The 15,738-nt window shown below is 41.5% G+C and overlaps 1 protein-coding gene across 9 annotated transcripts; it reads left to right on the top strand.

The window, feature by feature from the left end:
• The first annotated feature begins 2,136 nt into the window (after positions 1–2,136).
• Positions 2,137–12,280, top strand: LOC146977576 (bromodomain-containing protein 3-like). Of its 9 annotated transcripts, none has more exons than XM_085793909.1 (11): positions 2,137–2,313; positions 5,980–6,342; positions 8,055–8,192; positions 8,277–8,412; positions 8,983–9,029; positions 9,153–9,521; positions 10,351–10,479; positions 10,588–10,785; positions 11,364–11,488; positions 11,586–11,860; positions 12,002–12,280. In XM_085793909.1, exons 2-11 carry the CDS (start codon positions 6,148–6,150, stop codon positions 12,103–12,105), a joined length of 1,716 nt encoding a protein of 571 aa, XP_085650035.1. In that variant the 5' UTR covers positions 2,137–2,313; positions 5,980–6,147; the 3' UTR covers positions 12,106–12,280. The 9 variants fall into 9 exon arrangements, with proteins under 9 accessions (XP_085650035.1, XP_085650029.1, XP_085650038.1 ...); XM_085793912.1 differs by having other exon boundaries at positions 2,159–2,309; positions 10,588–10,770; XM_085793910.1 differs by having other exon boundaries at positions 2,159–2,309.
• Positions 12,281–15,738: the final 3,458 nt, after the last annotated feature.

The following is a 15,738-nucleotide window of genomic DNA, read 5'->3' as shown; positions in this document are numbered from 1 at the left end:
TCTTTTAGCTCCTGTGGCACCAACTTGATTCTGACCTTCTGACACTGCAGTTGTCCAGAGCCAATCAGATGGACAGTTACAGTTACTGGCACTAAGGTTGTCACCATCATGATCATGATACTAACATTTTCAACTCAATATCGATATTAAGGAAAATATTCGATACTCAATACCATTTTCAATACGGATAAAAAAAGAAAAGAAAAATCTCTCTCTCCCTCTTTCACTCACACACACCTGTTTTTTTACTGTCTTTCCTGTCTGCTCTCAAGGAGGAGGAGGAGGAGGGGGGGGGGTTACTGTAGGTTCTCTCTCTCTTGCCTCTTTACTGTAACTGCTCTGAAGCAGTGGGCTGCTTGTCTGTTCCTCTGAGCATGGCCATGGATCTGACTGGGCTCCTACATTTAACTCAACGGACCGCCGGTCCGGCCTTCAGCCCCGGTGTGTCTGGCACGGTCACCATAAACGTAGCCGAATAGATGGACATGCCTGTTAATCATTAACGTCAGCTTTTAACCGCTAGCTGTGGCTAATGGCTAATATAAGACGACAACATAGCGACGAGCCCTGTTATGCACTAACTCACGTAGCGGTGAGGGGGAAAGAGGTGTGTACCTGCCTGCATAGATGACCTGCCTGCTGCTGTGTGCCTCTGTGAAGGGGGAGAAATCGAGGCGGCAGCGGCGTAGCTACTTTTGACAACCCACACAGAGTTATATATTTTTTACTTTGTAACTTAAGCTATTTAAAATGTAACTAAGTACATTTCTTCCAACAATATGTACTCAAGTAAAAGTAAAAGTACTGATTTTAAAAATTACTCAAAAAAGTACAAGTAGCCTACACAAAAAAGCTACTTAATTACAGTAACTTGAGTAAATGTAACTAGTTACTTTCCACCCCTGGGTGTAGTCATCAGCATTAATTGTGATTATATGTTGTAAATGTTCAAGTGTTTAAAAGTTGTGTTGGAGACCCACAAATAGTGATACTACTTGATATTGAGGAATTTGTTCTGAGATATCACAGTATTTTTCGGTTTGTCACTGTTGTAGCCTATTATTTCATTTTTTAAAATAGGCCTACTTTATTTACAGTTTTTAACTTTACAAAAACATGTGGACAACGTCAACTGGAAAACAGTCTAGAATAAAATTAAGTAAAGAAGAGGAAAGATAGAGAGGGCTGCCAGACAGTTATAAATAGACCTATAGAAAAAAAGTTGCAATAGTGAAAGTAAAGTATGTGAAAAGTCAAGACAAGCACCACACCTGCTCCGAAGGCCTTACAGGTTAAAGCAGAAGTAAGTGGTCCGGTCGTTTTCGCTAATGCTGCGTTCCAGGCCGGCTTTTGAAATCGTAAATTACAGCTTCAAGTCACAACTTACGACTTTGTAGCGTTCCAGGCAACCCACTCGTGTTTTTCCGACCTGTTTTACCGGTGAAAGTCACTATAACGGCCACTCGTAACTTCTGACCGGTGAACTCGTACCAGATCGAACTGGTACCACTTCTCGGTCGGAAAAATACGAGTTGCCTTGAACGCACCATAACAGTCCTCGTCCCTACGTCGCCACATTCACGGCGTTCCTTGGCTGCACACACAGCCCTGCATGCCGTTCTCTCTCCTCATTGGATAAAAACTGTAGGATACGATAAAAGTTTTCTCCTGGGCTCAGAGCAGAGCAGAGTGACTGACAGACCCGTGTTTCAGTCCAAACACTCTATGTAAGTGATTGCTGTCGGAAGATATAACTATTTAAGACTTATATTAACACAAATATATCACTTACTTCTGCTTTAAAGATACAATATAATTGTTGTATTATTTCTATCTTGTTATATCATCTATAATATGACTTCCAACAAAATAGCTTCATATACAAATCATAAAGCCAAAACCACTGCAGCACTGTCAGGGCTGGGCACTGGGCAGTAGGCATACAGTAGCAGTAGGTAACTCCAGCCTGTCTGTTATAGATCCTGTTTGATAGAGTCCAGGTGGGGGCAGCATTGCGCCTGCCCCTCCAGTCCAGGTGGGGGCAGCATTGCGCCTGCCCCTCCAGTCCAGGTGGGGGCAGCATTGCGCCTCCAAGCCGGTGTGGTGCAGCAACACCAGAAGCAGCAGCAGCGTAGCGGAGGAGGAGAAACCTCAGCTCGTGGTTCAGCGGTGGTCCAACGGTACGAAGTCGAAGTGGAGCTAAACTGGGCTTTTAATCAGGCCTCTGCGCGGGAATTAGCCTCCTGTGAAGTACAGCAGCTCCTCAACTGTCGCTCCAACGTGTCTTCATAAGAGATTAAGTTGGACAAGTTGGTAAAAACCTAAGTAACGTTAGCTTGACTCTCATGTTTTTACCCCCACGTCTGCCTGCGCGTGCTACCGTTATCATCCTCAGATGAGCGCGAGGTTAATTGAACTGTTAACTTTACACCAAACAGGACACTCAGACTTTATTTGACTCAAAGTGACAACATGACACCCGGAGATACGTGTAATACCGTCTGTTTCCATCGAGTAATGTAGCGTGAACGTTAATTACAGCCGCCTCACCGAGTAGGTTGAGCTAATATCAACGCCCAGTCGTTAGCTCGTTAGCTTTACCTGTTGCTGCATGATGTCATATTTAGTTTTTATCTTTAAAGACTAACTTATGCTTGCAATGTCTTTGCTTTCTGTCCAACATTGGGTCAGGTGAAATGGTTAAATATCAGCAGTTAAGTTGCAGTGCCAAAAGGTGAAAGCAAGTTTGTGTAGTTTCTTTGTTTTTTTTTTATTTTTCTAAAATGTATCTGTCTACATCTCCCACCGCAATGCAAGACGTGTTAGTTTATTTTAATACAATGCGACGATGAAAACATCCTGAGAATTAGGCTATACATTGCCTGTCTAAAAAAAAAGTCACACTAATATTTCGTTGGACTGCCTTTAGCTTTGATTACGACACATTCACTGTGGCATCGTTTCAATAAGCTTCTGCAGTGTCAACATTTATTTCCGTTCAAAGATTCTCAATGTGGTCATGCACTGTGCAACATGTAGGCCTACATGCAATGTGTGGTCACATTGGACCACATTTCCTCCTTGAAGATGATGTTTCTCCACTCACCTTCCTGTTTTTAATAATGTGTTGGACAGTTCTTCAGTCTTAGCAATCTCATTGGATGTTTATTTGCTTGATGCATGTCAGTAATTTGACCTCTGTCAAACAGATGAACATCTTCTCCACGACCACAGTAGGCCATATGTGTCTTCTGACGTGGTTGTTGAAGAAATGAGAAGCTACTGGCTGCATCAGTTAGGGCTAAATAAGTTGTTGCCAGCTGAAACATCATCCAAGCAGTAATTATCCAATGGGAGGCTTTTACCTATTAGTTCAGTTAAATCCAAGTGGTGACTTTTTTTTTTTAGATGGGCAATGTATTTGTATTGAGTGACTGTACTATTGTCCGTGATTATTGAAGTATTACACTACAGTTTCCCCCCAGCTAGAAAGCCACAACTATATAAATACATACATGTATAATAAAGCATTTTGTCATGTTAAAATCACAATAAACAGGTGGAGAAAATTCACAACTAACAGCACAGGCACCTCCAAAAAGTTAACAAAAACACATATCAACCACAATAGCTGTGAAATATAAAGGTACATAGCTCAGAGTCATGAATATATGTATGTACTTGACCTCATACACAGGAGACATGCCCCCTGAGCTTTTTTCCTTGGTGACCAAATTGGACCAAAAACATGAACCTTTCCCAATTTACATACTTCCATGTGGGCTGGATATTATTGCTGTATGAGTTGAGTTTGAGAAATGGTGACATCTGCTGGTTAAATACCTGGCAATGCCACTTCATGGAAATGTGAGATTATGACAAATCTGTTCAGTGGTGGAGGTTTTTATGTTTTCTGCACCTGTTTCTTTAATTAACAGGATTTTACACAAAGCAATGAACTGAGAACTAAAAATAGGGTGGGGCATGAGCCACAGGGAAGAGGTATACAAGATACAAGTTTATCACTTTACTTAACATTGTGGGATAGGAAATAGCCTAATATTTCGATCCTATGACTTCCTACATTTTATGAAAAACAGGCCATATGTGTCCTCTAATTTTTATTTTTCTATTGTAAGAGCTGCACTGTGTAACTATTACTATGGACTATGTGTAACTATTTGACCTTGGTGGAGGGATGAGTGCCATTCTAGTTACTAATAAATATTTTTTTTGTTCAGTAAAACATGCCATGAAAAGGCATCACTTTCAAACAGACTTTGTTTTGGCAGAATGAGACGAAGCTTACATCTAGGCTGTGATTGAAAAGTCTTTCTCACAGAGGAAGCTTCTTAACCGAGTGAAATTTGAGCAACAGTTGTCGAGGACTTGGTTGAATTTTCTGATAAGGAAAGAAAGTTAAATCCTATATGTTAGCAGAGGAAATGAAAGGCAGAGAGGCTTAGACAAATAGTGACCCACAATTCCTTGCCACAGAAACATATAAAGTGATGTGACATTGTAGTTTCACCTTGGCAGACCCTTATAAATGTAGAAATGAAAGAACCCATTTTATGTTTGTGAGACAGTCCAGAATTTATGAAAGTCCTCACCTGATCAACTGAAGCCCAAATATATATAAAATATATTTATTCTCAGCCCTTTAAGTCAGATAGGAGTCATGATCATGAGAATGATCTTATAACTTTAAAGGGATAGTTCAACATTTTGGCAAATTGGTCCATTGCCCAATCCCTATAGTTTTAGGAGTAGGTTTGTTACCTGTTGGTGCAAGCTATTTTTAGAACGGCGGAGCAGAGCTGCGAGCTGCTCAGAGCTGCGCTACGGAGGCTCATGGGATTTCTTGGTTTCCCTCATCAAACTCATCAAATACACAATCCAACAACTCCAAAACACTCTGGTGGACAAGTTGTGAGCTGCACATTCACCACGCTATGAGATAATAACACAACGTTGTTTTTGAGGCAAATACAGAGACTGCTTCCCAAAAAACTGCCCTCGACGGGAACACGCATCAGTGGTTTTGGCTGAATTTCCCTCTAAAACAACTCTGTGTGGTAACGTTGTGTTATTATCTCGTAGCGTGGTGAATGTGCAGCTCACAACTTGTCCACCAGAGCGTTTTGGAGTTGTTGGATTGTGTATTTGATGAGTTTGATGAGGGAAACCAAGAAATCCCATAATGAGCCTCCGTAGCGTAGCTCTGAGCAGCTCGCGGCTCTGCTCCACCGTTCTAAAAAAAAGCTTGCACCGACAATTAAAGGTAACAAACCTACTCCTAAAACTATAGCGATTATGGCAATGGGCCATTTTGCTAAAATGTTGAACTATCCATTTAACAAAATAGGCTTGTACAGCCTATATATAAGTTATGTATATTTAACAATTGTAAAGCACCTATACTAGAAGGCTATATACTTAAGTTTAAACATAATCTATTCCAATCCCTAGCTTAGTTTGTTATTTCTGATTTCTGCTTTTCTCCTGCTTTTGTAAAGGAAATTTATCATCCAAATTTTATGACTAAAGTAAGTTAAAAAACAAAAAAAAAACAAATGTAAGTGCAGTGCGGTTCTACTCATCGTTCTTGTCTTTTCCTAAATCTTTATGAGTTCTCTTTCACATCCATCATTTCCTGTGATCTCAGTTTCCATCCACGTCAACACAAAGTGGTTAGAAAAGGAGATTATTTAGACTTTTCAGCCACAGCGCAAGTGTTTCAAACCAGACCCATGTGCTGTTATTGAAAGTAGCAAAAAACATACATTTTTCAACATATGTTTTTATTGATCTTCTACAGGGTAACTGAAAAATGATTTGATATAAAAACAAATGATGAAAAACAAATGATACACATCTGAAAGTGAATCAGCATTAACAACGGCAGTAGTTGTATTTGAAATTGATCTCTTATTGAGTGCTTTATCCCAACCTTTTTTTCTTTATATACATCCACAGGTCACCTTGTGTGGTATTAATACTATGTATGAAGCTGGCCGGTGTTCCCTCAGACCTTCTGATGATCTGATGGACGAAAGCTCCAGAGCTCGAGGAAGATAACGGGAATCAGCAGAGCTTGTGTGTCCATTTGTTGACGGATCGGGTATTTTGGTTGCCGCCACCATCATGTCAGTGAAGCCAGACCCAGACGCTCCACCGGTCGTGAACCCGCCGCCTCCTGAGGTGACCAACCCTGACAAAGCGGGCCGAAGGACCAACCAGCTGCAGTACATGCAGAACGTGGTGGTCAGATCCCTGTGGCGCCACCAGTTCGCCTGGCCTTTTTACCATCCTGTCGATGCAGTTGTCCTTGGATTACCTGTGAGTTTTTTTTTTTTTATGTGTCATGTAATGTCCTTCATACTTAGAGCTACTGTACTTCAACTGTCTAATGATTCTTTATTTGTTTATTTATGAACACAAACGCAATTAAGGTGATTTTCTTTAGCTCCTATTACGCCAAGTTTGTGAACAGAAAACAAACCCTGATAGAAAACTTATCACTGCATCTATTATGTAGTGGCCAATTCCGGGCAAATTCAACTCGGGGCTGTATGTTCCTAACATTTTAGGTCTAAAAGAAGGAATCTGAAGATTTTTAATGTCTCCTGTTTTGCGGTAGTTGTGTCTGTCCCCGCATCGCCACAGCAGCAATGAATGGGAGTGGATGGAAGTTCCGCAGCTTAGGCTGTTTACATCCCTCAAAGCCGCAATTTTCTTTTCCTAAAATGTTAGGAAAATACAGCCCCGAGTTGAATTTGCCCGGAATTGTCCTTTAAATCTGCCCTCTGAGATATGGTCATTTCCCCACTGTAGCTGTGATACATGTCCCTAATAAAGGTAAGTGTGTATGTGCTACCAGGCAGGCACACACAGAAATATTATTCACAAACAAAATAAAGGTGTACACAGGCTTTTGGTTCCTTTTGTTTTCCACACCCCAATCCCCATGATGACAGTGTGATGAGTCTAAATTGTCAAATGTACGTTTTTTTTTTGGTTTTGGGGGGAAAAAAACTCTCCTCTTTTCTTTCACTGGTGTAAAATCCTTTTATTTCCTTGGTTTTCATCATTCTTTCATTGCATCGTTGATGTTTTTACTTCTCCCTGAGCTGTTTTTGTTTCTCCCTTGGTTTTTGGTTGCCTCCTAATGCACACCCCACTTAAACAACACAACACAGTGAGTATGGAGACACTGGAATGTGTCACATTTAGTCTCAATCTTATTCAGTATTACAGCTTTAAACCAGACATTACAAATAACCCCCAAATTTGCTAATGTAATATCTACTGGTTTGAACTGGTTAGTGTAGGCACAGATTTCAACTTCTTTTTTTAACAGATTATTTCTTGAGTGAACCCTGCTGTATATTATAATCAGTCCTCAAACTGGGGATGGTCCCAGCTGGGGCATTGTTTTTGTGATGTTAGTGTTGAATAAGGAAAAACAACATTCAAGTCAACTCTATTGAATTAATATGGAGGCAGAAATCTCAAGAGCGATCTGCATGGCTAGATGGTTTATTCCAGTTTATTACAATGTTGCATTGACATACTTTAGCAGCTCATTTGAATTTGTAAATGGACTGTGCCAGAAACATTATTGTTCAGTTTATCTATAAGGTCAGACGGTTGAGTAACAGTTTAATCATTCGCCTTCACTTTCATGTCCAAAGTCTGGCTAATTTAGGCCTTTATTATCTGAAACAAGGTCAGACAGGTGAAGAAACTCTTCTAGAGTTTTCTCTGCTGTGATGTTTTCAAGGAAATTAATTTCAGTATCTTAATCTTTTAATGACTGGTAGGAATAAAGGCCAAAACTATGACAGTTAAACCCAAATTGTAGTGAAATCAAGTGATTTCAAAGTAAGACAGTTTGCATGGGACAACCCATTACATATGTTGAGTGCAGGAAATGTGCACTAACAAACTTCTTTATGGTCACACTCTGGCTGATCCTTTAGAGGTCATGGGACACAGGGGAAAAGATAAGATTACATTCATCTGACACAAACATGCTTTTTCTTCAACAGGATTATCACACAATCATAACATCCCCCATGGACATGGGAACCATCAAGCAACGGCTGGAGAACAACTACTACTGGTGCGCCAGTGAATGTATGCAGGATTTCAATACTATGTTCACCAACTGCTACATATATAACAAGGTGAGGGACTCTCTGACTGTCATCCATCACACTGGTCAGCCTTCAAGAAAGTCAGTCCTCAAAGACTCTTCACCTGTCCTCTAGCCCACAGATGACATAGTGCTGATGGCCCTCGCCCTGGAAAAGATCTTCCTGCAAAAAGTTTCCCAGATGCCTCAGGGGGAAGTGGAGGTTTCACCTCATGCAGCTAAAGTAAAGGGCAGAAAAAGTAGCACGACAGGTAATGAACTATAACTGTGCATGAAAGCTGTGCGAGGCTACTTTTCTCCAATTAATCACGTTATAGCTGTTGAAAACTTTGGAGTTGTTTCGGAGACTCTGTGCCAATCTTTTATTTCTGTCTGTCAGACATTCTGCTGCTCAGGCCTCCAAACTGTTTTCACATCCCTCTAAATCTCCTAAGGTTTAATTTTAACATCATAGAAATGTATTTTTTTCCTTCCACACTGAATTATAAAGCACTTGTATAATGTATAGGACAATTAACATGGTAATTGTGTCACTCTAAATGTAGAGGTTTGTGTGGCTGCCTCACAAATTCTTTGCCCCTGAGAAAAAAACTTTCTCCCGCTCATAAATTAGAGAGAAAAAATAAGCACAGTGCAAAGCAGAGACCCGTGTTAGTGTCTGCTTTTTGACATACAATACCAAATCCAGGTGGTACTCAAATTAGTCTTTGGCAGTGCTTTTTGCCAAGAAGAAAAAACAGAAAAAGTCTAAAGTCAGCTTGACCTCTTTGATCTATTTCTTGTTTTCCTGTTTTTTTTCTCCTTCTAATGCGAGAATACAGGTGGACAGGATGGAGCTGGGACTTGTCCTTCAGCTACAACAGCAAAAGTGAGTCTCCATTTTTGTCTTTATCCCTTAATCATATTAATATGTAATGTAAAACCTGAGAGCATGAGAAGGTCTTTTTTTCTGGGAACCTTATTGTAGTGTTTTCTTTTCACGCCAATGAAGAAGAAAGTGTTGAAAAGGAAGGAGGAGGTCGTCGGTGATGTGTCCCCAGCCGGACTCATAACCAGTCTGAGTGATTTATCAGAAAGCAAGAGGAGACGTGAAAGTGCAGGCCGAGCCGTCAACCTGTCAAAGAGTGGCTTTGAAGGAAAGGAGGTGCCACAGCACGGCGCTGCACAGAGCAGCTGCAGCAAGCAGCTCCGCTACTGCAGCAGGCAGCTCCGCTACTGCAGCGACATCCTGAAGGAAATGTTCAGCAAGAAGCACGCAGCCTACGCCTGGCCCTTCTACAAGCCCGTCGACGCCGAGGCTCTGCAGCTTCACGATTACCACCACATCATCAAGTACCCCATGGACCTCAGCACTGTTAGAGTACGTATACATGCACATCTGATAAATTCAGATTGTTGTTTATTTAAAGCTGAAGTAAGTGATCTGGTGGTTTTGGCTAACTTCTTGTCAGCCGATGGAGTTAGCAGTCCCCGCCCTCGTCATGGATCTATTGGTCCTCGTCCCTACGTCACCACATGTACGCGCATCCCTTGGCTGCACACACAGAGAGGACTGCCCCTTTATGCCGTTCTCTCTTGTAGGATACAAGGAAAGTTTTCTCCTGGGCTCAGAGCAGAGCAGAGTGACTGACAGACCCGTGTTTCAGACCAAACACTCTATAGAAGTGATTGCTGTCGGAAGATACAACTATTTAAAGGTGTACAGAAAAGAAAATTGAACTTAAGCCCACTCTGGGTCATAAAATTAGTGTAATAACTCATCTATCAGACGATGTAGGCCAAACTTTGTGCAAAATTCTATTTTTGAGTAAATCCGGGATGAAAGTGTGTATTTTAGTGTAGTTTTTTTTTTCGCATTGGATAATGCAGGCGCACGGATTATACGTCAGCCTGCACACGATTCACCAGCCACTGATATTGGATCCGTAATCCGTCATTCAAACGTCTGACACACACACACGGAGCTCAGTCTCGCCCCAAGCTTTGAATATCCCGCCTGCTCGATAACGACCAATCAAATTCGTTTTCCTTACTCGGGTAAACTCGTGTTGCAGCTCGTGACAACTCGGCGCGACAAACAGGACAAACGGCCATTTCTGTAGAGCTTTAAGACTTATATTAACACAAACATTCTGCTTACTTCTGCTTTAATTGTAATGTTTTCACTAAACTTGAGTTGTATTGAACAGAAAAAGATGGATGGAGGAGAGTACAGGGATGCAGACAGTTTTGCAGCAGATGTGAGGCTCATCTTCTCCAACTGCTACAAATACAACCCTCTGCATCACGACGTCGTCACGAAGGCCAGAAAACTTCAGGTGTGCCATGGATAAAAAAACCAAAACAAACAAAAAAACCCAAGTCTTTTCATTGCACATCTTTCTCCTTTGGTCAATCCTCCCTCCTTGTTCTTGTGTTTGCTTCAGGGCGTGTTCGAGAAGAGGTTCGCAAAGATGCCAGACGAGCCGGTGGAGTCGATCACTCCGGTGAGCGCCTCATCGGCCAAGGCTGCCGGTTTCAGTGGGATGGGTGACAACAGTTCACCCGGTGTGGACAGACCCGACTCGGCAGAGGAGCGCGCCACCCGCCTTGCTGAGTTGCAAGAACAGGTGGGTGCAGAACAGGTGGGTTCCTGCACACATCTCTCTATGAAAATATATACGGTATGTTATGTACCCTGACCTGCCATCGCTTACATGCACTTAAATACAATGCAAACATAGGTTTTGGAGCTTAATATTTTTGCTTGAATTCCACATTAGATGATTTTTCTCTGGAGGCAACATGTTTTATTGTAACTGTCATCATTCTTTATCTCTATATATTTATATGTGAACATGGGATCTCATTCCAATAAACTGCAATACACTGAAAAAGAGATATGATGTGTGATGCTCCCACAGCAATGATTGGCCCTGCATTCTGCCAAGACGTTATGACAACATTTACAAAACTATTTCTGCCACCCGACTGGCTGGCTCAGGGAGAAAGGGATGCAAGAGGACCATCATCTTGGAGATGATGATGTTGATTGATAAAATAATATGCTGAGCTGCATCTACTGTAGCACGACAGTAAAAAGCTCAACAGTTTTTGTGTGCAGTTTGATTTGTCGGTGCTACTATTTTCTCCTCTTCAGCTTTTTATTTTGATAATATTATGCAGCCCCAGTGTGACCCATTTCTGTTGCCTGTATGTGTAGCTTAAAGCTGTTCATGAACAGCTCACTGCGCTCACTGAACCCCCCCTGATCAAAACAAAGAAAAAAGAAAAGGACAGCAGACAAAGTAAAGGCAGTACAAACTCCAGAAGTGATTCACATTCCAGGTATGACCTTTTTACGCAATTTGACAGCTTTTTTTTTTAACATCGTACATTCTGCACTGTACGTTAAGACCCTTGACAGCTTTGACTTGAATTTCAGGCCTTCGTGGAAAGAGAGCAAAGATTGGGATTCGGACGAAGAATCTCTGCCGATGTCGTACGACGAGAAGCAGCAGCTCAGCCTGGACATCAATCGCCTGCCTGGCACCAAGCTGGGCCACGTGGTGCAAATCATTCAGACACGAGAGCCCTCAATGTGCAACACCAACCCGGACGAGATAGAGATCGACTTCGAGGTTCTGAAGCCGTCGACTCTGCGCGCGCTGCAGCGATACGTCAGGTCTTGTCTGTATCAGAGGTTCAAGAAATTTCAAAGTAAGTGCAAGAGCCGTTCCACCATTTTCCTCCCTTCCATTTGTTATGCCGCTAATAATCCAAAGAGTTCAAATGCTGGGATCCATCAGCATCTGCAGCATTTAATAGCTGACGGTCCTGTCTTTACTTCTCTTCATCCAGAGAAAAGCAGTCAGGCTGCGTCTCACAACGTGGGCAGCAGCAGCTCTTCGGACTCTGCCACCTGCAGCTCAGACGACTCCAGCTCAGACAACAGCGACTCCTGATGACTGTGTTGTTTTTATTTATTTCTTTTTGACCAAAAGAGAGTTCTAAACAAAAATGTTACACATGTATTTTTGTAATTGTTTAAACGTTCACTGTGTTGAACATCAAGCTCCCCACTCAAGGTTTTTGTATTCAGTGTGGTTGCTCTCACTTTGTTCTTTACAAATCTCCGTATCCGTTGGTGGTGTTTCCTATCAGACGCTAAAGAGCCACAACACAGCCGGTTTACACGCTGTTGGACTGGGGTATATTTCACGAGATATGAGTTTCAACCAGTATTCTCTTTCTATTGTCCACATTCTCCAGATTGTTTAATTAAAGGCCTTTTTTCAAATGTGACTGAGTCATGCATATTTATAGTATTTTTATTTTTTAAAATAGGGAGTAGGTAGAGGGAGGCATTGTTGCATTTAAGTAGAGGTGCACACACAGCACCACTCAGACCATACCTAAGTGTGGTGTGTTTTCTATTTGGCTGGGGATATATACATATGAATCTTACCGAAGAGCCTCAGTTGTGCACAAACAAAAAAGGATATATTTGATGCCAACCTTCCTGTAGAAATCCAGGAGCAACTTGAACAAATGTAAAGGAAAAGAGCATTATAATCTACATAAAAAAACCAAGTGCACTGTTTTCTGATATTTTTATAGTGTTCTTATGCTAAGTACCTGTGAGGACTGGTCAGATGGAAAAATCTGCCTGTGTTTACCTATGTGTCTCCAGAGCAGAGTCTGGAGCAAACCTCCTTCTGTGATTATTGTTCCATGATCCATGATAATTGTTCCAAGCAGAACAATTTAACATCTGCTCAACAATAACTTCTGCTAAGGGCTTACACCAGTGTTTTGCAAAGTGAAGTCAATTTTTTTTTTTTTTACTTGAATCACTTCTAATGAATACTTCAGTCATGATGTAGTGTTTTAATTGTATTTTCTTTTCATCCAGGCTTCATAAGACGGGGTATGAAAGTCAGCTTACACATGCTTGAAACTTGAGTTGAGTCATCCGTCAAAGTGAACATCATGTCTGCTGTTATTTCTGTGTCCTACATTTTTGTTGGAAGGTAATGTAGTGAAGACCTTTCAAATCCCCCTGCTCTAATGGCTGTAACCGTGCAACAACAGTGCAACGCCAAGATCCAAAGTGATGCAGATTACCTCACTCACTGCCATTTGGAGTATTTCTTAATTCTGTATCAATGTGACAACAATCACCCAGGGCCAGGAATATTATTTGTGGAGAATTAGCCACAGTATAAAAAGAAATTGCTTGGTACTTTCAGTTATTATACACTTTTTTCCTGGTATTTTGAATTATTTGGTTGCTGTTAATAGAAAGTGAATTGGTTCTGATTCTGAAAGTTGCTCCAGCATAGAGTGTTTTGTATTTATTTTCCTTACCTGCCTCCCACACAAGACCTTGTTTTTCTAATGTAATGTAATGCACTGCTTTTGTGTACTGCATAAAAATCTACCCTCTGTGCTCAGGCAGCGTTATTGTGCCTTCTCTTCACATTAAAAAGTGGTCTTATCTAGCACTGGCATTTGAGATAAGAAACTAATACTAAATCTGTTTGCTATCTGGAGAGAGGCTGTTTTTGTCACATCGATTTTTCTTAATAAAAAGAAAAGCAGAAGGTCGCCTGGTGTTTATTCAGAGTGATAGGTGTGAAATAGCTTTAATATTGTGGTCTTTAGTAAACAGCACCATTGTGAAAGAAAAGGCCTTTTGCCTGAAAACATGAACTCAACTTTCAGCTGGTCTGCCAACTGCTCTGCAGAAACTGGCATGGTCCCAAAGCTGCCCAGTTCAAACAGCTGGTGGCTGGGCCGGCTTACGCTCTGCTGGATCTCACTGATTAGCTTCTTTCAACACGGACTAGGAACAGTAGAGCTGTGAAGTCGGAGAGGTTTACATGAGGAGCCTGTGATGGTAAAGCACTGACTCACACCAGCAGAGAGATGATAATTAAATAAACTAAGGGGACATGCTGGATGTTTGTGAGTTCATATAGCTTGCAGTTTTGTGATCAACCAGAAGATGGCCATCATGCACCACTCCAAAAGAGATTACCTTCCACAGTTTCACTTCAGTGTTGGTAGAAAATACTGCAGTTGGAATATGTTTATGACCAATGGATGTTCACCTTATCAGTTATTTTTATGGACCTGTACAACTTGTGGCTTTTCTTGAGACAAATGCAGATTTCTGGACTTTTCATTGACAAAAAGCAGCAGAAAACGACTCCTGTTGTCCTTCTGGGTCAAATTGACCCAATCTGTTTCCTTCCTTCCTTCCTTCCTTCCTTCCTTCCTTCCTTCCTTCCTTCCTTTCTCCCTTCCTTCTTTCCACAATCCTTTTTTCCCCCTCTCCCGTCATCCTTACTTCCTCATCCTCTTTTGATCCAATTGACCTGATCTGTTCCCTATATACAGTACCTCCATCTTTCTTTCCTTCCCTTTTCCCTTCCTTCTTCTTCCTTCCTTGAACAAATTTGTTCCCTCCCTCCAACTTTCTTTCCTTCCCTTTTCTCTTCCTTCTTTCCACAATCCTTTTTCCCTCCCTTCGATCCCTTTGTCCTTACTTCTTCCTTACCTTTTGACTCAATTGACCCAATCTGTTCCATCCCTCCTTCTATCTTTCCTCCCATCTTTCCCTTTGTCCTTCCTTCCTTCTTTCCCTTCATCCTACCTTCCTTCCTTTCTTCCTTGACCCAGGAGGACAACAGGAGGGTTAAAGGATGAACAAACAAGATTTTCCCATTCCTACTAACAACCACCAAAGTTAAGGACAGTTACAACATGGATCAGTTGTGAAAAATGAAACTAAAGACCCTCCTACAGACTCGCAGCTTGCTGTCCCTGCAGAACTGGTGTTGCAGTGAGTGGGACATACATGTACATGTGCACTTTGTGACCTGCATTCCCCATCATGCTGTATGGATCATGCCACCCGGCGGCCCACAACAACCTTGGGGCTTGATTGATCAATGACGCAATTTCGATGACAACCAGTCATTTCTGCCACTTCTAGCCATCACTCACGTGCGCAGGAATCCAATGTCAAAAAGACCACACGCATGCAACTCTCCAGACACACAGCACGTTAAGAGACGGGGTTTGCTTTGATTAATGGATCCCCGCTTTTCATTTTATTTTCATCACCTAGTGGACCAATTGAGGGAGAAAAATAGAAACTCAATGAATGTGGCTTCTCAATGTCAATTTGAATCAACGTATGTACAATGAACTGCACTGCATGCACTTCTGCTCAGCAAACGATTTATGCTAATGTGACATATAAAGAATTTTAATTGCAAATTAGCTGATAATACAACTCTTCTCAATGAAGTAGAAACATCCTTTTTAATATGTTCAATTTGTAATCGCGTGTATGGTGATTTTTAATCTATTTAAATAATGATAGGCCTACATAGAAGAGAAAAAAAAGAATTTGCTGAGGATATTATTTTATAGCCCTGCACTGACTGTAGGCCTACATATATTAACTTGTGGGAGTTGCCCAGGATGGTATATGCTGAGCTGTTTCCTTGGATCAACTGGGATTACATGCCTTGCACCGAGGCTCTCAAACTGTAGCTTTTCAGTGACAGGACAGCATTATTTAC

The sequence above is a fragment of the Trachurus japonicus genome, chromosome 12 (genome assembly GCF_045865225.1).
Source record: "Trachurus japonicus isolate A0001 chromosome 12, Traja_1.0".
Taxonomy (NCBI): Eukaryota; Metazoa; Chordata; class Actinopteri; order Carangiformes; family Carangidae; genus Trachurus; species Trachurus japonicus.
This window is presented reverse-complemented; position numbering and strand designations above follow the sequence as displayed.

Bases quoted from the DNA above. Each gene is read 5' to 3' on its own strand.
- LOC146977576 (XM_085793903.1), top strand. From the start codon at position 6,148: ATGTCAGTGAAGCCAGACCCAGACGCTCCACCGGTCGTGAACCCGCCG. The intron at 9,522-10,350 runs GTACGTATACAT...TGTATTGAACAG, and splicing joins TGGACCTCAGCACTGTTAGA to AAAAAGATGGATGGAGGAGA. The intron at 11,489-11,585 runs GTATGACCTTTT...CTTGAATTTCAG, and splicing joins AGAAGTGATTCACATTCCAG to GCCTTCGTGGAAAGAGAGCA.